Source organism: Oncorhynchus masou, chromosome 31, assembly GCF_036934945.1.
Source record: "Oncorhynchus masou masou isolate Uvic2021 chromosome 31, UVic_Omas_1.1, whole genome shotgun sequence".
NCBI lineage: Eukaryota > Metazoa > Chordata > Actinopteri > Salmoniformes > Salmonidae > Oncorhynchus > Oncorhynchus masou.
The window spans coordinates 93,733,104-93,759,875 of NC_088242.1; the positions used below are offsets into that span (position 1 = coordinate 93,733,104).

The 26,772-nt window shown below is 44.2% G+C and overlaps 1 protein-coding gene across 2 annotated transcripts in view; it reads left to right on the top strand.

Moving 5' to 3' along the window:
- The first annotated feature begins 3,119 nt into the window (after positions 1-3,119).
- LOC135524770 (TSC22 domain family protein 2-like) overlaps positions 3,120-26,772 on the top strand; it is a 49,075-nt gene continuing 25,422 nt past the window's right edge. Inside the window, exons 1-2 of one of the 2 annotated variants that reach the window (XM_064952581.1) lie at positions 3,120-5,450; positions 13,579-13,685. In XM_064952581.1, the coding sequence (XP_064808653.1) occupies positions 3,808-5,450; positions 13,579-13,603 (1,668 nt within the window). In that variant the 5' untranslated portion in view covers positions 3,120-3,807 and the 3' untranslated portion in view covers positions 13,604-13,685. Of the gene's footprint in view, positions 5,451-13,578; positions 13,686-26,772 lie in introns of those variants that run through there. The other variant, XM_064952580.1, reaches the window with a different exon arrangement.

Here is a 26,772-nt window from a genome sequence, read left to right on the forward strand (position 1 = left end):
CAACTTTTATACCGTGTGCTTCTTGAAGCCTCCAGCAGCCGGACAGCTGTGGTCATGAGAGGATCTGGAAGCTCATAGCTAGATGGTCAGCGGAAGTGGTGGTCGGAGCTGGTGGTCAGGTCAGCAAGTCTGTTTGCAGATTCTCTGTATTGGGACTCTGTGATTATGTTTTAGCTCCCCACAGAGTACAGCCCACTCCTTACTTTAGAATTATCCCCCTGAGCAATGAAAATGCTGTCCCACTGCCACCTCTGTATGCAAACCCTCCTCTTGAGTCACTGTTGTTGAAAAACAACCCAGAGTCAGTAGGTGTAATTCAAATGAAAACACACACTGGACAGCGAGCACTAGCATTAGCTATCTAACTTGTTGACAACACTGTTTTTTTTTTGTCAATTTAGAGAAGAAAATCCAATACATGATATGAAGACTTAATCTGCTATTAAAAAATAAAAAGTTCATCAAAAAGTGTCCTGGGTCCTGTGTGGCTCAGTCGGTAGAGCATGGCGCTTGCAACGCCAAGCGTCGTGGGTTCGATTCCCGCTGGGGCCACCCATATGTAAAAGTAGTGGCCCCAGCCGACTTGTAAGTCGCTTTGGACAAAAGCGTCTGCTAAATGGGATATATTATATATTATTAAAAAGTATTTGCATATTAAATATGATTAAATATGTAAATAATTGACATGTCTATGTTATATAATTATAGATGTCTATTTTTGGAATAAATCATGGCCAGTCCGGACCAAATCTGAACGTCTAAGTTTGGACCAAATATAGACTGGACATCTGTGGACATCTATGATTGGTTCAGATCTAGTCTGGTCTGAACTGGACCAAAAATCTGCATCTGTTGACGTTGAGAAATCAAGGTCGGTCTGGACTGCACCAAAAAAAGACAGAGGACCAACAAAAGACCCCAAAAAGACAGAGGACCAACAAAAGACCCCAAAAAGACAGTGCCTGACGTTAAATGCTTAGTGGGGTGGCCTAATCTAAATGATGTGTGTCATACTAGGTTGATAAAATCATTTTTATATATATTTTTTTATCTATATTGCATTTTCATAGCTTTGACATTGCAATATCTATAATGAATATGTCCAATCAGGCTACGTGGGAAAAGAAACTGACAATACGAAAAACAATGATTCATTCAAGAAAATTATTACATTCATCTTGATCTGTGAATCATGGTCATGAGTCATTTTTCTATTGAACAAAAGATTGAAGTCAAGCTGAATCATCGTACCTGGATTCATTGTGGCAACGGGATGTTGGTGGCACCTTAATTGGGGAGGACCGGCTCGTGGTAATGGCTGGAGGGGAATCAGTAGAATGGTATAAAATACATCAAACACATGGTTTCCATGTGTTTGATGCCATTCCAATCATTATTATGAGCCGTCCTCCCCCAGCAGCCTCCACTGACTGTGGCACACACTTTCACTTGTCTCGCTTGCTCAACTCGGGGACATGGGTGGCTCAGCGGAGAACATTTATTTGAGATCCAACATATAGCGCAGTGTTTGATGCCGAGTTCACGTCATGTCAGAAACTCAGGACCTCTGAGTTAAAATGAATGTACGTTATTTGCGTAGAGCTTCCTATTTGTTGATTCTGATACTTCTCAAGTGGTAAACTCGGGCATCATCTTTTACCGCATTCATGTCATGTTGGACACTCGGGACTTCCGAGTAAAAAGGAACGTAAAACATTTGTGAAGAGCTTCCTATTGGTTTATTCTGATACCGCCCAAGTGGAAAATTAGGGATCCTAATATTCCACCTTGATTAGAAAATTGGAACTTTCAGAGTTTCCAACGCAATGGGAAGGCGGCATTTTTACAACGAGTAAGCAAGTCATGCCACATTCATGTGCTAGTCGGAACGCCGAAATGTAGGACGTGCTTATCGTTGTAGAAAGATGATCCTGAATTTCTTGGTAAGTATCAGAATCAACCAATAGGAAGCTCTATGCCAGGAGTGTCAAACTCATTCCATGGAAGGCCAAGTGTTTGCAGGTTTTGTTTTTTCCTTTCAATTAAGACCTTAAAAAACCAGGTGAGTGGAGTTCCTTACTAATTAGTGACCTTAATTAATGGAGTACAAGGAGGAGTGAAAACCACTCGGCCCTCCGTGGAATGAGTTTGACCGCAGGTTGGTAGCACCTGAATTGGGGAGAATGGACTTGTGTTCATGGCAGGAATTAGTGGAATGTATCAAATACATGGTTTCCATATGTTTGACTCGCTCTGTTCCAGACATTATTGAGTCATCCTCTCCTCAGCAGCCTCCACTAAGTTTGACACATGCGCTCTACATAAATAACTTTTGTTAATTTACGTAAATAACTTGTGTAAATTTTAACTTCTGAGTTTCCGATAGTACATGAACGCAGCATTTGACACTGGTTTGAGATGAGAAACACTATTTTCACGCCATTGAGGCCATCACAGCCGGAAGTTAAAGTTAGGGAAAATGTTCACCTTACCTGTTATAAAAATCACTCCAGGTCGTAGCTGAATCGAAGTGGCATGAAAAAAGTGTGTCCCGGTTTGGGATATCAAATTCTTTCATAATACGATAAATGCTCTTTTCACGGCACTTTGATACAGCTACAACAGGAAGTTACTTTTTCATAGCAGGTTATGAGAACTTAGGCAACTGGTTATGGTAATTAGGTTAGGGTTAGCGAAAATGCTCTCCTAACCTGCTACGAAAAATAATTTCCGTTCGTAACTGTATCGAAAAGAGTGTGTCCAAATACAGCACAGCACGGTGAAAGGGTTTGTTCTATCTGTGGTATGATGTGTCCCTTCAGAATGGTCGTCATTAGTTACCACAGCCACAAAGTCATAAACCCCACCGATTTCTACAATAGATTTTCCTAAAATCCGATTTTAAACCTAATCCTTAACCACACTTCTAACATTATGTCTAACAACCAAACTTAAATTAAGACAAAAAAAAAACACATTTTCGATTTCATGAATTTTTACGATATAAAAAGTAAATCAGCGTATCCCATTCGAATTCTCCAATGATTTACGTAAGTCAATACGCAACCCTCCCAGAGTGCTGTTCGTTTCCTTTTTTGCCATCTTGTCGAGTGGTAAGAGGAAGAGCAGAGCGGCAGTTAGCTTGCTGCTAGTAAGTAGGTTTGTGACATAGCAGCAGCTCTAAATAGTGAGACAACCAGAGGACGAGGAAGATAAACTTTCTTAAATTCAGGAATTTCTGTCTATCGGAGGATATATATTCAATGTGAAGATTTGGAAGAACATTAGGACTTGTTTACATGATGTCGTACAAGCTTATTTATAGGTAAGGATCGAACTAACGACACCGATAGCTATTATTTGGTTAGCTTTGAGCTACATTAGCTAGCCAGCTAAAAGGGAGAGTGGTGAACGGAGCCCGCCTCAGACTAAAGTGTTGGTAGCAGCTGGTGAGCGGTAACTGCAACAGGGGGCTGCTTACAACTCCGGGGCCGGGACAATAACGCACGCAGGAGGCCAGGTTCGGGAAGAACTGGAGGAGAGGAGGTGGTGATATCGGGATACCTGTCACACAGCGACACGCTAACGTTACCCTGTCCGAATTCGGACGGTGGGCTGTTTTTTTTCTTTTTTTTTTAACTGACAATCTGCAACAGGAGAGGGGAACAAGGAATATGTCGCATACTTGCCTGCTATAATCTGTGAATTCTTTAGCTAGCTCGTTAAAAGCTTTCACTTATTGAGCTCAGACGAAACGCTTATCAAGGAAATAGACAGTCACTTGAGTGACTAGCAAAGATATTCAACATGTCAAAAATGCCAGCAAAGAAGAAGAGTTGTTTTCAGATCACGAGTGTGACACAGGCTCAGGTGGCGGCCAGTAGCATCACGGATGACACCGAGAGTCTGGACGACCCGGACGAATCCAGGACCGAGGATGTGTCATCCAAAATGTTCGACGTGTCCCTGGCCGATCCGGGAGTATGTGATCGAAGTTCATCCGAGGAGACTTTAAACAATGCAGGGGAGGCGGAGGCAGCTGTCATGGCCTTACATTTACTTCAAGAGGGGCAGCCAGTAGCTGCAACAGGTCCTTTTAATGGGAGCCATGCTCTTAGAAGTACAGGCCTGAGCCATATCAACCCACAATTTTTAGGGGGTAGTGTTCCTGTACCAGCTGTGAGTCAGCCCTCCATTCCAACCTCGGCCACCCAGCAGCCGACAACAGTCAACGCTGGCCCTGCTGCGAATGTTTCCCCAAGTGTATCTCAAATGCCCCCCGCGGCGCCTAACTCTACAACGACGACAAGCTGTAGTTCACGTTTCAGGGTCATTAAACTTGACCACAGTACAGGAGAGCCCTTCAGACGGGGCAGATGGACATGCATTGAGTTCTATGAGAGAGATTCTGAGGGTTCGAGCATGAGCAGGACTGTGGATAGCATAAAACACGCTGTCACCATTGACCACAATGCAGACAGTGGGCTAGGGACCACAGGAAGCAATGTGGTTGCTCCTAGTACTCTCTCCACACAGGCTCAGGAGTCCACAGGTGATAGTGGCTACTACACTTTCCACCATGGCCACCCTCCGGAGCTTCAGCAGCAAGGCTACAGCCTAGAGCCCCAGACAGGGAGTGGGGCGAATGCCTTACAGCCCACAGGGTACTCAGCGACGGTATCGCAGGCACAGGTCAACGTGCAGCCCGCTGTCCCCCAAATGCTTCACCCTATTGGCCTCAATGGCGTGCCCCAAGGTGGCATGCTGCAAAAATCCCCCCTTGTGCCTCTTGCCACGCAGGCCCAGCAGTTTGCCTACTCCGCTCATCCCTCTGGAATGCACCCCAGTCAGCTGGACTACCGACAGCAGCACTTATCCCCTCTACAGCCTCAGGGCTCCAACCCTCAAACCCACCCCATGGCCTCCCTCTCCGTGGGGCCTCTGTCGAGTCAGGGCCCCTCGTCTGTCAACACCCCTCAGGCTGGGGAGCTGTCTGGGTCTTTGCACGGCGGTCCATTAGCCTCGACCCATGGCCTGTTGCTGCAGGTAGCCAGCGGGGCCGTTATGTCTCCTGCCCTACAGCAGCCGATGAGTCATCCTCAGCCTTCAGGAGGAGTGGGCAGGGCCTCCGTTGTCCAGAATGTGCCTGCCACAGTGCCCAGTGCCACCAACACCCCCCCAGGCATGCCAAGCCAGGCCCCTGACCCAGGAGGACTCCCCCTGGCCCAGGTAGCTCGCGGTGAGGCCACAGCTGGAGCAGCCGGGCAGGGCCTTCCCACAGCCAGCCAAGGGGACGACAGCCGCAGGAGGTCGGACACCCTTCCTCAGCCCAATGCAACCCCTGGAAAAGATGTCATGAGGCCTTTCATCCCTGAGAGCTTGCAGCTGGCCACTCCCACCGTCAACAGCCTGTTCGGGATAGCCATTCCCATGGATGGAGATGAGGATGGGTAAGAGATTTGTTTTAAATTCACTTCAAATGTTGGGGGGGGGCTAGCTCAATGTTCAAACTTTATCTGTGTAGTGTCCAGCCAAGGTGTTTATCCATTCACTCTCAATGGGGTGTCAATGGGCATCATGTTAAGATGTAAACAAAACTCAAGTGTTAGAAAACTGAGTAGCGCTGAGGGACCGAGGGCTGTTTCTGGAAGACTGCCATCATGTTATACATTCCTGTGGCATTCTGCAGCAGTGCGGTCATACTCAATGTTGTGTAGTGAAGGCCTCCTCTTGCCAAGGCTAGTGTGAGGTATGCTATTCCTGGAAATGTTTACTTGTATGTAAAAACATCTCTCGCGGTAGTGTTCAGAGGGTAAATGTGGAGTTTGGGGAAGGGCAGGGTGGGGAAGGGCGGGGGGGGGGCAAGGGGGAGAACTGCGCCAGAGAGAACTGGCGTGGAGGGAGGAATACTTTTTAATGTGTTTCATCAGTGCCTAATAGGGCTGACCCCCGTTTCAGTCGACTGGTTGAAATTTTTTTTTTAAATTACTTTTAGTCAAGACTGCAGGAATGGCTCACCAGTATCACCAGTAGTACATTTGCTGTTAATTCCCATCATTTCAGATATCCAATGTTTGTTTGGTTACTGTAATTTCTGTGAAAGGCATTCAATTTATTCTTTTTCTTATTCTTTTTAAAGTTGTCATTGTCGTAGAGGACACGTTGTTTGCGGAGTGCACAACTTAGGCTACGCTTGTGATAAACAAGTTTTAGTTTTTCATTCCATTTATGACTTGTCAATTTATTCATTGTGTTTTGTTTGGAACGCTCCTGTCAAAGTTGAGTAAGGACTAGCACCTGATTACGCACAGAATTATGCCTAGACTACCTGGCCTGCATGCAAATGTAGGCTTATAAATGTGCTCATTTGGAGATCTGATAGTATTTCTGAAAGAAAGTCACGCTCAGAATCAGTGGAAACGTCATCAAATAGGCCGAGCTCATTACTTATCCTTTGCTCAAATACAGCTGTGTCTGTCTGGAGCGCACTGGCACAGAAACTGGGGGTCCAGAATATTTTATGCAGTGTTTGAAGTTCCTTGCAGACAGGCCATGTGTAGCTGTATTTTTATCCGGATATTTTCTACCTGCAGGCTGCCATGTTTTTATTTGTTGGCTTTATGTAGGTTATTTTTTACATAGTTGGCAATAGAAATAACATTTTATTTGTCACGTGCCGAAATACAACCGGTGTAGGTAGACCTTAGTGAAATGCTTGCTTACAAGTCCTTAACCAACAATACAGATTTTAAGAAAATAAATAAATATATAACAAATCATTTAAGGAGTAACAAAATAACAGTAGCGAGGCTACAGTGGAAGTCGGAACTTTACATACACCATAGCAAATACATTTAAACTCAGTTTTTCACAATTCCTGATATTTAATCAGAGTAAAAATACCGTCTTAGGTTATTTTAGGATCACCACTTTATTTTTATAATGTGAAATGCCAGAATAATAGATTTATTTCAGCTTTTATTTCTTTCATCACATTCCCAGTGGGTCAGAAGTTCACATGCACTCAATTAGTATTTGGTAGCATTGCCTTAAACAATTTAAACTTGGTTTAAATGTTTCGGGTAGCCTTCCACAAGCTTCCCACAATAAGTTGGGTGAATTTTGGCCCATTCCTCCTGACAGAGCTGGTGTAACTGTGTCAGGTTTGAAGGCCTCCTTGCTCTCACACACTTTTTCAGTTCTGCCCACAAATGTTCTATAGGATTGAGGTCAGGGCTTTGTGATGGCCACTCCAATACCCTGACTCTGTTGTCCTTAAGCCATTTTGACACAACTTTGGAAGTATGCTTGGGGCATTGTCTGTTTGGAAGACCCATTTGCGACCAAGCTTTAACTTCCTGACTGATGTCTTGATGTTGCTTCAATATATCCATACCATTTTCCAACCTCATGATGCCATCTATTTTGCGACGTGCACAGCCCCTCCTGCAGCAAAGCACCCCCACAGCATGATGCTGCCACCCCCGTGCATCACGGTTGGGATGGTGTTCTTCGGCTTGCAAACATAATGGTCATTATGGCCAAACAGTTCCAGTTTTGTTTCGTCAGACCAGAGGACATTTATCCAAATAGTACCATCTTTGTCCCCATATGCAGTTCCAAAACGTAGTCTGGCATTTTTATGGTGGTTTTGGAGCAGTGGCTTCTTCCTTGCTGAGCAGCCTTTCAGGTTATGTTGATATAGGACTCGTTTTACTGTGTATATAGATACTTTTGTACCTGTTTCCTCCAGCATCTTCATAAGGTCCTTTGCTGCTGTTCTGGGATCGATTTGCACTTTTCGCAACAAAGTACATTCATCTCTAGGAGACAGAACACGTATCCTTCCTGAGCGGTATGACAGCTGCATGGTCTCATGGTGTTTTTACTTGCATACTATTGTTTGTACAGATGAACGTGGTACCTTCAGGCGTTTGGAAATTGCTCCCAAGGATGAACCAGACTTGTGGAGGTCTACAATTGTTTTTCTGAGGTCTTGGCTGAGGCACTGAGTTTGAAGGAAGACCTTGAAATACATCCACAAGTACTTCTCCAATTGACTCAAATGATGTCAATTAGCCTATCGGAAGCTTCCATGACATTTTCTGGAATTTTCCAAGCTGTTTAAAGGCACAGTCAACTTAGTATATGTAAACTTCTGTCCCACTGGAATTGTGATACAGTGAGTGATAAGTGAAATGATCTGTCTGTAAACAATTGTTGGAAAAATGACTTATGTCATGCACAAAGTAGATGTCCTAACCGACTTGCCAAAACTATAGTTTAACAAGAAATTTGTGGAGTGGTTCAAAAAACATGTTTTAATGACTCCAACCTAAGTGTATGTAAACTTCCAACTTCAACTGTATGTACAGGGGGTCGATGGGCACCAGTTGAGGTAATATTTTGGCAGAGGTAAAGAAGTTACTTTTAGATTTGTGTAAATTTCATTTAGTTATAAATGGCAATTCAATGATTTTGAGATATGAGGTCTTTATTATAAATGAATCTGTTCCATGAAAATGAACATATGAAAACCATAACATGCAGATCAGTAGAAATGGTAAGATAAATTCGCACTCCAGATCGAAAAGGTTGCCAGCCCCTGGTGTAACCTATTACCAGCAACTCCGGGAGCTAATGGCAGAATCTGTGAAGGCCAGTCGCAGTGGGTGGTGGTTCGGGAACAGCCTAACCAGAAGAAAAAAACCTATCTTGAACTCTGGCTCCCTCTTGAGTCATGTGTGTCATTATTTAATCACAGTGTGCTTAAAGCATCAGACAAGCTCCGTAGTCTACATACAGTTGATTTTTATAAAAACACACCGTGTGAGTATGTTAGAGCATTGGCCCAGTAACCGAAATGTTGCTGGATTGAATCCCTGAGCTGACATGGTAAAAATCTGTTCTGCCCCCGAGCAAGGCAGTTAACCCACTGTTCCCTGGGTGCCGAAGACATGGATCGACGATTTCCCTTATATGGGAAAAATTACAATTCAGACAAGTCCATTGGTCGATTTTATTATTCTTTTTTGGTTGTGGATGGCCCTAAAACACTGGACAACAACCCACTTTGTTATAGACACTCAGAACCCCATATTAAAAATAAAAAATTTTTTTTACCCCTCCCCTCCTTTTTGTGTTGAGGGCTCTTAAATAAATTACACAAAGTAATGCTGACACTTTCATTGACGTGAATACTCTCCTAGCATGGAGTACTCTGTTTTGTTCTGGGGTAGAGTAACTGGATCTCTTCCTAGCATGACACCTCATAAATAGGGGGTAGAGAGGGAGAAATAATGATGGACAGAGCAAGTTGTTGCCAGTGTAATGTCATCGGGAACAGCCCGTGCCCATTTTCTAATCGTTCTCGGATGTTGGCCTTGACATCAGTGGAGCCCTATATAACCGACCATGGAGCCATGATGGCAGCAGGTCTGCATCCCAAGTTACACCTTGTTCACTACTGTTGACCAGAGTCCTATGGAGAATAGGGTGTCATTTGGGAAGCAGGATGTTGGTGGAGAGGACGGGCCGACAGGTGGGCTCCAGTCAACGGTGAGATGACATGGCTGGATTGAGTCGAGTCTCTGTCAACGGTCTAGCTCAGTCCTATCATGGCCTGCCCTGGCTGATGTTGACATGGCATTTTCTTAGTCCTTGAAATTGTTCACATTTCAGACTGATTCTTGATCACTTGTACTCTCACTGTTTATTGACTTTTGGAGGCTCTTGAGAGGCTTCCTATAGATTCACACAAACACTTGTGTAGAATGTACCTGTACTGAAGTTTGGTTAACCTTGGAGTGTGTGCTGGGAGGCTAGCCTGTGTGTAGCCTAAAGGGGAGATATCAGGCAAACCGAGCCGGCTAGGCTCTAGATTATTATGTTATCAGCTAATATTCAGATAAAATATATAAAACTTCCTGACAATTCAAAATGATCCAAATGTAAGAAACACATCTAAAATCATGTCACATCTTCTAGGGAGAGATATGTTTACTCCTACAGCCAGAGACACATTGTTCTGTACACAATTTCAACTCTAATGTGAAACCAGGTCAGGGCCAAGTGTCATCATTTGTTCTGGTCTTTATTAAAACAACGCTGGGTGGCGACTGGGGAGCGATTTGAGTCTTCAGTTTGGAAAGGTTGGCATCTTCTATGCTCAATGCTGTCCTTTAGGCCAAATAAACCAGTGATGATGCCCTTGGGACAAATTGGCTCCATTCAACAGAATGGTATGGTCTTCAACTGAATTATAACTCCCTGGTTAGGTTCCCCTCAGCCGGACTCTCAATTGCGAGGTTAGGGGGGGCGTAGTAGTTGGATCCTAATTTAGGACTACATCTTAATTGGCAATCAGTTATTTAACCTGTTTTTATCACAGATTTTTTTTAAATAAATACATGGGCTACTCTTAAGAGGAAAACCCGGTAACTAGGCAACACCGACTTGAGCAACAGTCAGGCCCTTATGCCGTAGTGGTCACTCCAGGTCCCCGCATTGATAGTCCTGTGGCCCTACTTAACAAAGTGACTGGTTTCAGTGTGTGCATGTGAGCCACGCCCCTTCTGTGTCACCGCTGAAAAAAATAAAGGGAACACTTAAACAACACAATGTAACTCCAAGTCAATCACACTTCTGTGAAATCAAACTGTCCACTTAGGAAGCAACACTGATTGACAAATTTCACATGCTGTTGTGCAAATGGAGTAGACAAAAGGTGGAAATTATAGGCAATTAACAAGACACTTGGCACTCTGGTATTGCTTGCCGTGTGGTAGCGGAGAGAACAGTACAATTTTTGGGCCCTTCCTCTGACACTCCTAGTATATAGGTCCTGGATGGCAGGAAGCTTGTCCTCAGTGATGTACTGGGCTGTATGCACTACCCTCTGTAGCGCCCTGCAGTCGGAATGCCGAGCAGTTGCCATACCAGGCGGTGACGCAACCGGTCAGGATTCTCTCTGGTGCAGCTGTAGGACTTTTGGAGGATCTGGGGACCAATGCCAGATCTTTTCATTCTCCTGTGGGGGGAAATGGTGTTGTTGTGCCCTCTTCACAACTGTTTTGGTGTGTTTGGACTTTGATAGTTTACTGGTGTTGTGGACACCAATAAACTAAGGAACTTACCTCTCGACCCGCTCCACTACAGCCTTGTCGATGTTAATGGGGGCGTGTTCGGCCCTCCTTTTCCTGTAGTTCATGTTCATCTCCTTTGTCTTGCTCATGTTGAAGGAGAGCTTGTTATCCTAGCACCACTCTGCCAGGTCTCATCTTTGTCGGTGATCAGGCCTACCACCGTCAGCAAACTTAATAATAGTGTTGGAGTCGCATTTGGCCACGCAGTTGTGGGTGGACAGGGAGTACAGGAGGGGAGTAAGCACGCACCCCTGAGGGGCCCCTGTGTTGAGGATCAGCTTGGCAGATGTGTTGTTGCCTACCCTTACCACCTGCCTACCCTTACCAACACAGTGGTTGAAGGGGAAAGGTCAGAGTGCAAACATGTACATTGTATTCCTTGATGCATGCAAACTATACATGTACTGGAGTAGTTCACCTGTACAATTGTTTCGCCCTGCTTTGAAAGCGGGCTCCTCCTGTGAGCGGCGGTAGTGTTGAGTGAGTGCCACATGAAAGCATCCATGGTGTGATTGAGAGACGGGCAGTCTTTAATCAATGGGCCTCCGTCATATTTAATCTCTCCTCATCTCTCCTATCTCGAGTTACGCTGTGGCCCTTTTCCTTTTATATTTTATTTATTTTTATTTTACCTTTATTTAACTAGGCAAGTCAGTTAAGAACAACTTCTTATTTTCAATGACGGCCTGGGAACAGTGGGTTAACTGCCTGTTCAGGGCCAGAACGACAGATTTGTACCATGTCAGCTCGAGGGTTTGAACTTGCAACCTTCTGGTTACTTCCGGTTACTAGTCCAACGCTCTAACCACTAGGCTACTTTTCCTACCCCATGCTGTAGCCTGTCACTGTCAGTTATTTTACCCCGTGCAGTTTCTTTACCCCCCCCCCCCCATCACTAAAAATAAGTTTGTTGGCATTTGGACAAAAAACAAAAATGTTTCCTCTATCGTAGCCTCATTGTGGATGGCCTCCTTGAACAACAATTATGACTGGGTTGTCAGAGGAACCTGTCACTTGGATTGAGAGATGTTTTGAGTGCATGTGTGAGTTGAGGAACAACTCGATCAGTTTGTTTTTAGTTCCTCTTCTTGTGAGTGTCAGGCGGTTTGGGCTATGATATCAATCCCACTCTGAACTGTTTTGGAAGTGCACCGTTTGTCACATTGATCAACCCACTCTGCCTCTCTCTGTGCGTATCTGATTAATAGTCCAGGGGACCTACTAGACTCTTGAGACAGAAAATATACAGCATGTCAAATCACCGCAGCAATGATTACAAACCAGTCTCTTTTTTTCGAGAGGTGATGGAGGCTGTGTCAACCGTGTAGGGGAACCCTCCCACCCTCTGGGACTTTTTAGGTTCACATTGAGTGGTGACAGAGGGTGAAAAATATAGAGGCCACACTGAGGGTTATTCTCAGCGATTTAAAAAAAAAAATCTGACATGGCTAAAAGAGCCATGTAAATTATTCTCGGTGCATTTTATTCTCTGCTCAGATCGGTCTGAAAGGAATTTACTTTCCTGCTTTGACGTCTGCTTTTTTTGTTCGTTGTCAAACTACATCCTCGTTTTTAAAAAAACTTTAGTTTCAAATTTTTTTTTTCTCTTTATTTAACCATGCAAGTCAGTTAAGAACAAATTCTTATTTTCAATGACGGCCTGGGAACAGTTGGTTAACTGCCTGTTCAAGGGCAGAACGACAGATTTGTACCTTGTCAGCTCGGGGGTTTGAACTCACAACCTTCCGGTTACTAGTCCAACGCTCTAACCACTAGGCTACCCTGTCGCCTAATGTTTCATCTTGTCAGCGTTGTGCACTTCCTGTTCCCCCTCTTGTGCTGAGCTTCTGCAGGGCAACGGACGTGACTCATACGGGCGGAGTAGAGATGTAGCAGTTTAATTCACTAATCTGACACCGTTTCACAACAGACTAGTATTTAATCAGTGCGCGTGTGTTTTGTCATTCACCAAGTGGTGTAAATACTGGTGTAAATCCTACCTGTTATTTGGTGACAGAGCTATTTGGGTGACCTCACTCCTTCCCTACTCTCCTTTTTAGTTATAGGTCCCATGAGAAGGGGAGGGGGGGGACAGATTTAGGAAAATGTTATGCACTGTTGGTTTTTATCAACTCTGACCTTCTATGCCTTCAAGTGTGTGGTGGCTAATGTATACTAAGCCCCTTGAGTCTTGCCTCTTCGCACTAGATCCAAGACATGTTTTTTACCCTATCCGTGACCAATGGCGGTCAGTGTCATGTCCCGAATGTGGAAAACCGAAGGAGACCACGTCCAATAAAATAATTGACCGTTTTGGAGCATTACGAGGGATGAATACTGATGCAGTAAGACGCCACATGAAACCTACCCTGACAACATAATCACGGTGCATTCATTCTCAAATCCCTCTCTCTGCGTCGTCCCTTTCATTCAGAACTGCAACGTTGACAGCCACCTAAAGCCTGAAGTGATGGTTGCTTTGATTTCCATAAAGGTTGGCTCGGGGCATCCAGTGTGCTGTCTAAAGGATCTGTCACAGGGAGTACGGTATGTAAAGGGTTTTTTGTGTGTGACTTGTCACACTCGTATGTTAGCTGCAGCGCAGATGAGGCCTGGGATTCTTGGGCCCTGTAGTCACTTAGTAATGTTATGTACAGTCCAGGCCTGCATTATTAGCTGTCTAAGCACAGCTTTAAAGATTTCCGGATACAAGTTGTGTTGGAGTGTCACATGCCGCCTGGCTGCACAAAGCCTTTTTAACTGAAGCGTTTCACTGGGTGTCCTGTTCATTCGCTGCCACTGTATAATGTGGCACAAGCAGGGATGAACTGTGATGCGCTGTATCAGCCCAGTCTGTCATGTTGCAGTGCTCTCTTGCCTGCGCTCTGCTCTGCTCTCTTGCCTGCGCTCTGCTCTGCTCTCTTGCCTGCGCTCTGCTCTGCTCTCTTGCCTGCGCTCTGCTCTGCTCTCTTGCCTGCGCTCTGCTCTGCTCTCTTGCCTGCGCTCTGCTCTGCTCTCTTGCCTGCGCTCTTGCCTGCGCTGCTCTCTTGCTTGCTCTCTGCTCTGCGCTGCGCTCTGCTCTCTTGCCTGCGCTCTGCTCTGCTCTCTTGCCTGCGCTCTGCTCTGCTCTCTTGCTCTCTTGCTGCGCTCTGCTCTCTTGCCTGCGCTCTGCCTGCGCTCTTGCCTGCGCTCTGCTCTCTTGCCTGCGCTCTGCTCTCTTGCCTGCTCTCTTGCCTGCCTGCCTGCGCTCTGCTCTCTTGCCTGCTCTGCCTGCGCTCTGCTCTCTTGCCTGCTCTCTTGCCTGCTCTCTTGCCTGCGCTCTGCTCTCTTGCCTGCTCTCTTGCCTGCGCTCTGCTCTCTTGCCTGCGCTCTGCTCTCTTGCCTGCGCTCTGCTCTCTTGCCTGCGCTCTGCTCTCTTGCCTGCGCTCTGCTCTCTTGCCTGCGCTCTGCTCTCTTGCCTGCGCTCTGCTCTCTTGCCTGCGCTCTGCTCTCTTGCCTGCGCTCTGCTCTCTTGCCTGCGCTCTGCTCTCTTGCCTGCGCTCTGCTGCACAGTGGCTGCCTTACACTTCTCATCAGCTCTCTGCTGTGCAAAAGGCCTGCTCATTGGACCCCAGGCAGTTACTGGAGAGTGACCGACTGTGTTTTAAAGGGAATTTTCTGGACACGCTAGAGCAGACCTGAGGGACACACACACAGGGAGTTCAGTGTGTCACGCTCATGCTTCAGTACCCTATTCTGTGCTTTATTTAACCGGCAGAGTCCATTAACTCGACCCTGATTTGGTGAAATGGAGCAGATTGCTTGTCTTTTGTACCGGTTACCATGCTAATGTCATCAGTTACTTGTTGCACTCTGGCTGAGTGGGCTGGGCTGAGTGGGCTGGGCTGAGTGGGCTGGGCTGAGTGGGCTGGGCTGAGTGGGCTGAGTGGGCTGGGCTGAGTGGGCTGGGCTGAGTGGGCTGGGCTGAGTGGGCTGGGCTGAGTGGGCTGGGCTGAGTGGGCTGGGCTGAGTGGGCTGGGCTGGGCTGGGCTGAGTGGGCTGGGCTGAGTGGGCTGGGCTGGTGGGCTGGGCTGAGTGGGCTGGGCTGAGTGGGGGCTGGGCTGGGCTGAGTGGGCTGGGCTGGGCTGAGTGGGCTGGGCTGAGTGGGCTGGGCTGAGTGGGCTGGGCTGAGTGGGCTGGGCTGAGTGGGCTGGGCTGCGTGGGCCTAATATAGTAGCTGTTTTTCTCTCTTGGATTGACTCATTGTGACAGTGTCAGCAAAGATGCACAAGAAATTCATCACCTTTTGGCACAGAGCTGTTTCTAATCTGTGGAGCATTTTTGGCGCCAACCTTTCACTAAATAACGTTTAGCCAGACACTGGGGAGCCATCTGTCTGGTAAACACTGTGTGCCGTTGAGTCAGAAGACTCAGTCCACGCCCTGCCAACGGTGATCCACCTCACCCTCCATGTCCTGATCCCTAAAGAACAGAGACAGGAATGGTTGGTGGCTAGCAGCACAGCTGGTACAGCTGGCCCCCTACTGAGAGTGACGTCCTTGAGCCATCCAATCTCCCAGAGCGTAATGCATCGGCTCTGCCCGTACTACTGCAGGGTTCACTGTTTTTATTCGACTCCCCATCCAGCTTACTCGCTCTGCCACAGTCATCCGTCTCTGTGCACTGAGCTCACATTACCATTACCTCTACCTTCATATCCTGTATGGATATTTTCCCAAGGAAGTAGTAGCGCAGGGAATGGCGGAGGCCGCTACGATGGATGAGGAACACCAGACAATGGAGGCGCCACCTGGCCTCAAGCCACTTGCATTGCATTCTGTGTACAGGATTGTTTTATGTTTTCCTGCTTAAGAGGACAGTGTCTTGTGTATGTGGCTTGTGGTTATGTTTTTCTGGGGGGGGGGGGAGGAATCATCCATTTTTTTCCAGAGGATTCACTCAGCTGAGTGACCTGAGTTTGAGTGGCTGCGTTCATATTCTGTTCACACCACATTTCGAAAGAGGTATAGGCCCCCAAAATGAGAGAAATGATGTTGATTATGTGAACTCCGCCTCAGGTTTTTTTCCCAGGTAACATGTTGATGCATTTGACCTGTCAGGGTAAGTGTATTCAAGTTAGTTTTGTTTAGGTTGTGTTTTACAACTGTTACCCAATAAGAATGGACATCAAATATTCTCTTTTATTTAACCTAATCTGAAATACAATACATCAATTATGTAAAATAACCTTTTCACTCATCACCTTTTATATAATATTTTAGGTATTTGGTAACTGCTGCCAATGGGTAAAACCCTTAAGAACACAGATTTTTTTCCATTTGTATAAAGGTATTGTTGTGCAAAGCTTCTTATTTACTGAAGTGCTTGTTTCTAAATCCCCTGTCAAGCAGGCATCATGGGGCCAAGACTCTCTCTTTAACGGTTGTCATTATGATGCGCGCTCTTCAGTGAATAGCACAATAAAGACCTTGTATTTCTTGGTACTGTTTTGATTACCCACGGTTTGGGCCAGATCTAATTCATAATATTAGCCTGGACAGGTGTACCCCAAGGCTGTATCCTAGGACCAATACTTTTTTGCTCTCTGTGCACTTGTAGGTGTCTGCAATCACTCTGTTTTGATGAATGTGATTTTACCTGCCAGTCAAGTGCAGCAGGGCTCTAAATACAATTGTTTTCTTGTAATTCTCTGACAAGGCAATGCCAAAGGGACGCACAGCGTTTCTGGTGTCGTTTCCCATGTGGCCTCTGCCTGGCAGCATTTCCAAACCTTCACACACTTCAGACACTTACAATTATTTCACTGCAGTCTCTACATTTTGGCATATATTTAATCCAATAATGTTTACTGTTTGATGTAAGCGGGAGAGGTTGTTTCTTGTGTAGGGTGCTCTCCCACTCTAAATATAATCAAGTAGAATGCAACAAATTGGCCATGTTAGCTACCACCAGCAACGAGATACAGCTGCTCAGTGGGAAGCACCTTGATACAACACTGGTCATTTACACTGGCTTGTCGTTACATTAGCTAATTGTCATGTCACGGTGACCAATACTACAAGTTATTTCTCCCTCGCCCATCAAAACGAACATCTCTTTATTTTACAAGTTAACTATCTCCGAGTTGATTTGTTCTCCCCTTTTCTCTTAACTTATTCTCCATTTCTGTCTGGTCTCATTCGTCCGTTAATGAACTCATTCTGGGCACTAGGGGTGTCTGACTGCCTCGTCCTTTAAAATCAGTCATTTGGTTTCTTACTCTGGTTGTTACCAAGTGACCTCTTCACAGCTGCTCTCTGAGGTATTTGTTGAAGTGAAACTTGCAAGCTAAAATGCCTCTTTTTACAGCACTTACTTGAGGTAATTCCACAACACGGCATTATGAGTGAGACTCAGAAGCACGGTGAAAAATAAATCTGTCATGACCTAAAATATACAGTGCATTCGGAAGGTATTCATACCCCTTCCCTTTTTATATATTTTGTTACATTACAGCCTTATTCTGAAATGGATTAGTTTTTCTTTTTACCCTCAATTATAAACCATACCCCATAACAACAAAGCAAAAACCGGTTTGTAGACATTTTTGCAAATGTATTAACAAAAAAACACCTTATTTACATAGCTATTCAGACCATTTGATCATCCTTCATGTTTCCACAACATGATTTTAGTTCATCTGTGGTAAATTCAATTGATTGGACATGATTTGGAAAGGCACACACCTGTCTATATGAGGTCCCACAGTTGACGGTGCATGTCAGAGCAAAAAACAAGCCCTGAGGTCGAAGGAATTGTCCGTAGAGCTTCGAGACGGGATTGTGTCGAGGCACAGATCTGGGGAAGGGTACCAAAAAATGTCTGCAGCATTGAAGGTCCCCAAAAACACAGTGGCCTTCATCATTCTAAAAATGGAATAAGTTTGGAACCACCAAGACTCTTCCTAGAGCTGGCCGCCCGGCCAAACTGAACAATCGGGGGAGAAGAGCCTTGGTCAGGGAGGTGACCAAGAACCTGATGGTCGCTCTGACAGAGCTCCAGAGTCCCTCTGTGGAGATGGGAGAATCTTCCGGAAGGACAACCATCTTTGCAACACTCCACCAATCAGACCTTTTTATTGTAGAATGGCCAGACAGATGCTACACCTCAGCAAAAGGCACATGACAGCCCACTTGGAGTTTGCCAAAATGCACCTAAAGACTGGCAACATGAGAAACAAAATTCTCTGTTCTGATTGAGCTCTTTGGTCTGAATGCCAGCGTCACTTCTGAAGGAAACCTGGCACCATTCATATGGTGAAATGTGGTTGCAGAATGCGGTGGGGATGTTTTTCAGCGGCAGCGACTGGGAGACTAGTCAGGATTGACGGAAAGATGAGCAAAGTACAGAGATCCTTGATGACAACCTGCTCCATGGCGCTCAGGACCTCCGACTGGGGCAAAGGTTCACCTTCCAACAGGACAACAACCCAAAGCACACAGCCAAGACGATGCAGGAGTGGCTTCTGGACAAGTGTCTGAATGTCCATTAAGTGGCCCGGCTAGAGCCTGGACTTGAACCCGATCGAGCATTTCTGGAGAAATCTGAAAAATATTTGTGCTGCAATTTTCCCCATCCATTCGGGTGGAGCTTGACAGGATCTGCAGAGAAGAATGGGAGAAACTCCCCAAAAATACAGGTGTGCCAAGCTTGTAGCTTCATACCCAAGGAGACTCCAGGCTGTAATCACTGCCAAAGGTGCTTCAACAAAGTACTGAGTACAGGATCTGAATACTTAGGTAACATGTGGTATTAATTTTTTTTATTTTTAAATTGATAATATATTTGCCTGTTTTTGTCATTATGGGGTATTGTTTGTAGATGGAGGGGGGGGAACACCCCCATTTTCAATCCTTTTTAGAATCAGGCTATAACGTTCCAGAATGTGGAAAAAGTCGAGTGGTCTGAATACCTTCCGAATGCACTGTAGAGAAGAGCCATTAATCAGTTGAGTTCAGTCCCCACTACTAGGCCACGGAAGTCTTCTCCGAGAGTGGATGGAGGACTCAGCTTTTCCAGTTTCAATCTCATGTTGCGCTAAGCTGCGTGAGCCCTCTGGGACCTTTTTTGTTGGGGGCCGTGCAGTAGAGCAGTCCAGTTTTATACTTCCAGAGACCAGCCCTGCTCTTGTTTTGAGATGTAGACCCAGTATAGCAAGTGTTTTTACACTGTAGTTAATGTCCCTCCCCTTTTGAAAATCCATTCAAATTCGCTGCGGAGAACCAACTTTTCTCTGCAATTGCTTGCACGCAGGCAACTGAAAATGTTTGTTTTCTTCCCCCACAAGTTATATTTGTCACGTGAATCACCGTTTTGTGTATGCACTTAATATATTGAATTAATTTCCCATGAGGATTATCAACTCAGCAAAAAAAGAAACGTGTAAAAATCCAAATAACTTCATAGATCTTCATTGTATAGGGTTTAAACACTGTTTCCCATGCTTGTTCAATGAACCATAAACAATTAATGAACATGCACCTGTGGACCGGTTAAGACACTAACAGCTTAGACCGTAGGCAATTAAGGTCACAGTTATGAAAACTTAGGACACTAAAGAGGCCTTTCTACTGACTCTGGAAAAATACCAAAAGAAAGATGCCCAGGGCAATAAATTGCAATGTCCGTACTGTGAGACGCCTAAGACTGCGCTTCAGGGAGACCGGACGGTCCGTAGCTGATCAGGAGTCCCATCGCAGTGGCAGACCACGTGTAACAACACCAGCACAGGGTCATCGGAGGAAGCATAACTCGGCTTTGCCATCACACTGGGGAGTTGCTGCGGGACAGGAACAAGATTGATAACAACTGCCCGAGTTACAAAGGAACGCACAACTCCTCCATCAGTGCTGTCCGCAATAGGCTGAGAGAGGCTGGACTGAGGGCTTGTAGGCCTGTTGTAAGGCAGGTCCTTTTTTTTTGGGGAACAAAAAAGCAAACCGGCAAAAATAAATATATGGGCACAAACCCACCTTCTGATGGATCAGACAGCCTGGCAAAAAAAAACTGACAGTTGTGGTTTTGTCTCATTTTATTATGGGTGATGGTCACAGCATTAGCCATTGCAAAATCGCCGCAGGAAATTAGCAAAAACAATACAAGAAGTGTATTCTGGAAACTGTTAATTTGGAGGTGGATCTCATGAAATTAATAGGGACTCTAGGGTGGTGTGTCACAATCATCGGACTGAGCTTTTGGGTGATAATAATCAATAACGCTGTGTGTTAAAGGAACAATTACTGGAGTATCTCATTTCCCCCAAAGATGTCCTGGAACTTGCATACTGGTGGAAAAGTGGGTTATCATCTCACAGCAAAACTGGCAAATCTGGTGCAGTCCATTTGCAGTACTTAATACAGCTGGTGGCCACACCAGACTATTACTTTTGACACCCCTTTGTTCAGGGACACACTATTCCATTTAAGTTAGTTTCACATGTCTGTGGAACTTGTTCAGTTGTTGAATCTTATGTTCATAAAATATTTAACTGAAACATGTTTGCTGAAAATGCAGTTGAGGACGTTTCTTTTTGGTTAAGTGTTTTGTAACATTTTTTTCATCCTATAAATCGTTCTATAGATAATTTAAAAGGCTATAATTGTATTAGGAAAAAGATGCTCAATGCGAAGGATGTTTTTAATGCCATTAAAATATTGTGCTACAGGCACCACGTATACCCAGGTCTGACGAAACCCGGTCCGTATCACAACCAGCTCTCAATTACCATGGTAACGTTTATAATAGCAGTAAGGCACTAGGGGTGATTAATAGCGCAGTTAGGCGGGTCATGTTTCCGGGCACCTTCAGTAAACTGGGGAGTTGCTATTCCTTTCACAAGATTGATATTGTGGCAAAAAATTAATTTTTTAATTTTTAAAAAAGTCCAAACAACAAAGTAAAAATAAATATATGTACTTAAAAAAAAAATCTGAGAGCTAAGTCGCCCTGGATCCCTTAGACAAGTGCATTTTAATACATTTTATTATGTTTGAGGAAACACGCATTAGCCATGTTTATTTATTTGGAAGCATGAAATTAGCAAAAACATTGTAGCTGTGGAACATCATACAATTTCTGAGGGACTCAGCCTGGAGTGTGTGTGTACAAACGTCATGCTATTTGGGTGATATGAATCTAGTTTGTGATGCTCTCTTTCAAAGGAACAATTACTGGTATCTTTTCTTTAAGCTGAACATTTCTGCATCTTTCTCTTCTTTATGACAGCCAAACTTTTTTTCTTTAGGTAGCTGCTTTTCTCCCGATTTCTCTTCTTAGGGCCTACCTAGGCCTTTAACCTCCTTTCCAAGTCAGGACATTTCAGCGCCTTTCTCTGAAAAGAACATTTAACTGAAACATGTTCAGTTAGCTGCGTTTAGGTAATGGTAAGTTTTTTAGGTAACTGATTTAACAACCTTGTGTTGTACATCCTGACCATTTATAATAACCTTGGGTTAGGTAGCTGCTTTTCTCCCTCCTTTCTGACTTTAGGTATGGTATATCAGACCTTCCTTTTCTTTTTACTAGCTCTAATTACATTGGTAACAAGTTTATAATAGCAGTTTGATTATATATCTTTAGGTAGCTGCTTTTCTTCCTCAGTAAATGGATCATTTTATTCCTTTCAGGTAGCTGCTTTTCCCTCCTTTCTTTTCTTTAGGTAGCTGCTTTTCCAATATTATTTAATTTTTTTCTCTTTGCAACAAAACATTTCTGGCATGAGATTTTTTAAAAAGCTAATTGTATGCCTGGATCTCTTGGTAGCTGCTTTTCCCCCTCCTTCCATTCTTTAGGTATCTGATGTTTATTTATTCTGGAAGCATGTTTTTAGCGCTGATTTGATTGTAGCTGTGGAACATCATCCAATTTCTGATTCTTTAGCCTGGACTGAGTTTCTAAACCTCAGCTTTACTTTTCTTTATGAATCTGTTTTCTCCCTCCTTTCTTTTCTTTAGGTAGCTGCTTTTCCCCCTCCTTTCTTTTCTTTAGGTAGCTGCTTTTCTCCCTCCTTTCTCTTCTTTAGGTAGCTGCTTTTCTCCCTCCTTTCTCTTCTTTAGGTAGCTGCTTTTCTCCCTCCTTTCTCTTCTTTAGGTAGCTGCTTTTCTCCCTCCTTTCTCTTCTTTAGGTAGCTGCTTTTCTCCCTCCTTTCTCTTCTTTAGGTAGCTGCTTTTCTCCCTCCTTTCTCTTCTTTAGGTAGCTGCTTTTGTCCCTCCTTTCTCTTCTTTAGGTAGCTGCTTTTCTCCCTCCTTTCTCTTCTTTAGGTAGCTGCTTTTCTCCCTCCTTTCTCTTCTTTAGGTAGCTGCTTTTCTCCCTCCTTTCTCTTCTTTAGGTAGCTGCTTTTCTCCCTCCTTTCTCTTCTTTAGGTAGCTGCTTTTCTCCCTCCTTTCTCTTCTTTAGGTAGCTGCTTTTCTCCCTCCTTTCTTTTCTTTAGGTAGCTGCTTTTCTCCCTCCTTTCTCTTCTTTAGGTAGCTGCTTTTCTCCCTCCTTTCTTTTCTTTAGGTAGCTGCTTTTCTCCCTCCTTTCTCTTCTTTAGGTAGCTGCTTTTCCCACTCCTTTCTCTTCTTTAGGTAGCTGCTTTTCCCCCTCCTTTCTCTTCTTTAGGTAGCTGCTTTTCTCCCTCCTTTCTCTTCTTTAGGTAGCTGCTTTTCCCACTCCTTTCTCTTCTTTAGGTAGCTGCTTTTCCCCCTCCTTTCTCTTCTTTAGGTAGCTGCTTTTCTCCCATACTCATGTTTCTCCCTCTTTATTTCTATGTTTGTATGCAGGAACCTGTCCACTGCTTTCTACCAAGCCTTCCCTACTAGCAAGTTATTGGGGGGCGCAAAGCCTGTCAGTGATGGGTGTGTGTGTGGACCAGCCATGGCTGGCGATCCCCAAGTTTGCATGGTTAGAAGCATGGCATTGTGGGAAGTGTCGTGGAGGGTTGGAATTTCACACTTCAGGACCCGTTGACACTTTTAGTGTGGTAATCTATCAGTCACGAGGACCCGGCGATTAAGTTTGTTTGGCACCGCAGCTGTACAGAGTAGCACCACAGGGTTTTAGCACTCCAAATAGAAGATCGCCTATTACTTAGTGTAATATCCCATGAAATACAATGCGATTTACGTAATATTTTGAAAGCTGGATATTTTTTTTTGTGTTTTTTTTTTGGTTTGTTGTTGCAATGTTAGAGAAAGCTGAAGAGGAGCAGATTGGTGAATACCTTCACCTCGTTTAGCTTAGGCAAAGTATTTTTGTCTCATCCATTAGCCTTGGTGATTTGATTATCTAAAATATCTCTGTAGCATATAAAATTATTATGTACAGAAACTGAAGAGCCAAGTGTTATATTGAACTCTTAAGATAAACCAGGCAGTAGGAGGACAGATATTTTGTATGTTGATGTGATTTATGGAGCTTCAGTTTTGTTGGGTGTTACGGACATAACCAACTGAAGTGATGCAGTCACATGGTTTGGCTTGTTTAAGTGACCTCGCCTAACTCCTATGAGAGTTAAGTCATTCACTTGCATTATATTGACTCACTTTTATCTCACATTATTGAAACACTTGGATAATACTTGAATGTGTGTGTGTGTGTGTGTTGCCTCGGTAACAACTTTAGGCCTACCTCAATAAGTGCCTGTTTTTGGTAGTATAGGTAAACATTGTATCCCATCCGTCTCACCTGGAACTGAAAACATGTTATATAACCAACCATTTGAATATCCTTTTGTAATGAAATGGCTGCGGTCCTTTTCACAAAACAGGTGACAAAATTAGGTCCCGTGTGGCTCAAGTTGGTAGAGCATGTTGCTTGCAACGTCAGGGTTGTGGGTTCTATTCCCACGGGGTGACAGTACACATTGTATGCACTCTCACTATAAGTTTCTCTGAAATATGAGTTTCTGCTAAATGACTAAAATTGGAGATAATATTGGGTTGGATAATTCCATTAAATGCAAATTACGTGGCGGCAATGTGCTTTGTTCGGAGACGAGCGTGCATTACTCATGCCCCTGTTCTGATCAGGTTTGAGACACATGAAAGACTTTCTCATGCTCCTGCAGGGCTTTCTCTCCTTGCCTTTTTTGTTTTACGGGTGAGCTGGCAGGACGCGTCTCATTCAGTTCTGTTTTGTCAAGACGTCGTAGCTATACAAACGCTCTGATCTCATGATTTATGTAAGGAGCGGTCGACCCATGAAGAATGCACCTCGGTGGCACTCTGCACCTAAGGTCTTTCTCAACAGTTATTTCTATTTTTCAAGTTCATGCAAGGTCACTGTCATAGAAAACACAGCCCACCCTGAAAACAACCCCCCCCCACCCCCGTGCTGTCATCCCTTAGTATGGCCTATTGTGATCAAAGCACAAGTTACCATATACACTCCCAGTGCACCAACACACTGGTGCACTTGGCAAGAGATAGATGGCGGTTGACTGCCCTTGCTGTTGAAATTGGTTGGATTTGGGTAAACAACAGTAGCTGTGTTGTGTAAGAGTTGTCGCTCACCACTTACGTGTTTGATCCCCACCCAGCTGAAGTGCCCCCTGGGCTGCAGTGACAAACGGTTTTGGCTTTTTTCCTAACTGATTTTAATCTAACCACAGGTAAACCTGAGAGCTGCCAACCATCCTCCCTTTTGTCTGGAGTCTGTTAACTTCTCACTCCTTTGCACCGACTGACTTGTTGGAATGGGGCTAATGTCGCTCTATGTGGCGTAGCGTGTTTTATTGTCAATGCAGCACCTGCAACCATGTTGATGACTATGATGCTGTTGTCACTTTGCTATTAGCTTGTGTTTCTTACATCTGCAAACAGCTAGTTTGTCTGTTCTTCGCAAGTTGTGGCTAAATCGTGTTATCCGCTAATGCTAATCGCTAGCTAATAAATGTACGGAGTCAGCGCAAACGTAGCGAGTTATACATCCTGATACCAGTGACGTTGTAGGCCTAAATCAGTAGGTTTTTTGTGCAACCGGTATCTTCTAAATCAAAGCGGATTGGGCAAAGCTTGAAAACGATAACTACATGAAGTGACCTAAGAACATTTTAATGTAGCCGAAGTTTATAGGGTCCCCTAGGAAACACGGACTAAGATTTTGGTTCCTACCCTGTCACAAACTCCTCCTTGGCATTTTTATTTGTCGTGTCAAACAAAACGCTATTCAATAATAATCTTTCAATTTCCATGATTCCAAAAGTTCAAGTGTATTGATCTAAATTGCAAGTCAAATCGCATTTGCAACATTTGGATAAAAATAAGGCCTAGATTTTTCGCCGATATCGTGTGGAAATGCGCTCAAATGAGTGCAGGAAATGCAGAAATTTATGAAAAATAAAGACAATAGTTTGTTTTATACTGTTCAATTAAACTTAAACCATCAGAATGGTGAGAGACTCATTTGAAATCACTTAAAATATGTGTTGTCAACCTGGGTTATGCACTACTCATAAAGCACATTTTCAAATTTGTATTATTCAAAAACACAAAATACCGTCAAATTAGAAAAATACCGTAATATGATATTTTGGCCATATCACCCACCCACCCAGCCCTAAGCTAAATTGCTCTAAAGCAATTTTAGGGGAAAAAACATTCCTTTGAAATAATTTGTTTTATAGATTTGTATAGATGTGTATAGTATTGCTTACTAGGTGTGTCCAATCAACTTTGTAACCATTCCCTCTTCCAATTAGAGCTAATTGGAAAAGCTGTTCAAAAGAGGACATTGTATTTCTTTGTTCTCCCTGACGAAGGCCATGCAGCCAAAACGCGTCGGATTTTTAAACTTTATTTCTATAGAATATGCCATAACAAATAAAGGCATTTGAATTAATTATTTTTTATTGATTTTACCTTTTATTTAACTAAGCAAGTCAGTTAAGAACAAATTCTTATTTTCAATGACTGCCTAGGAACAGTGGGTTAAATGCCTGTTCAGGGGCAGAACAACAGATTTGTACCTTGTCAGCTCAGGGATTTGAACTTGAACTAATAACCGAAAGGTTGCTAGTTCAACGCTCTAACCACTAGGCTACCCTGCCGCTATATGAAATGCCTTGGTCCTCTTTTTGATGACCAATTCACCCCTTTTACCAAAGAGCACCTGTCTACCAAAATGTACTTTTGTGTACCTTAGTAGCGCTTCCCTTCCTACTCTTTCTAAGAAATAATATCGATAAAATTAAAAAAAATACAATGTACAAATGGCAAACCTTGTAGGTGGGTCGGATCAGTCATAGTTTTGCGTCGCCACCGATGGCTTTATCCCTAAGTTGTGTTGTCATAACCATTAAACCTTTTCTTATAGTGAAACAACTGGAGTAAACTGACAACTCTGGTCTCGTGTTTCCTTTGGCTATTTTAAAAAGGGGATGTCGTCGTTTGAACTTAAGTGACTCCATTCACATCTCTACCTGTTTTGGGCTTCCTTTTTAAACAGCAAAAACAGATCGATGACAACATTTTTGGGTCACCATGACCGACTCCGTGATCACACTGACTGGGTGTTTGTAAACATTCTGAGAAAGCTACTGGTTGGCGTGCTGAATGGGGTCGGTGTGTAAGGTGGCAGCACCAAAAATTGAACTTGTCACCAAGTTAAAGTA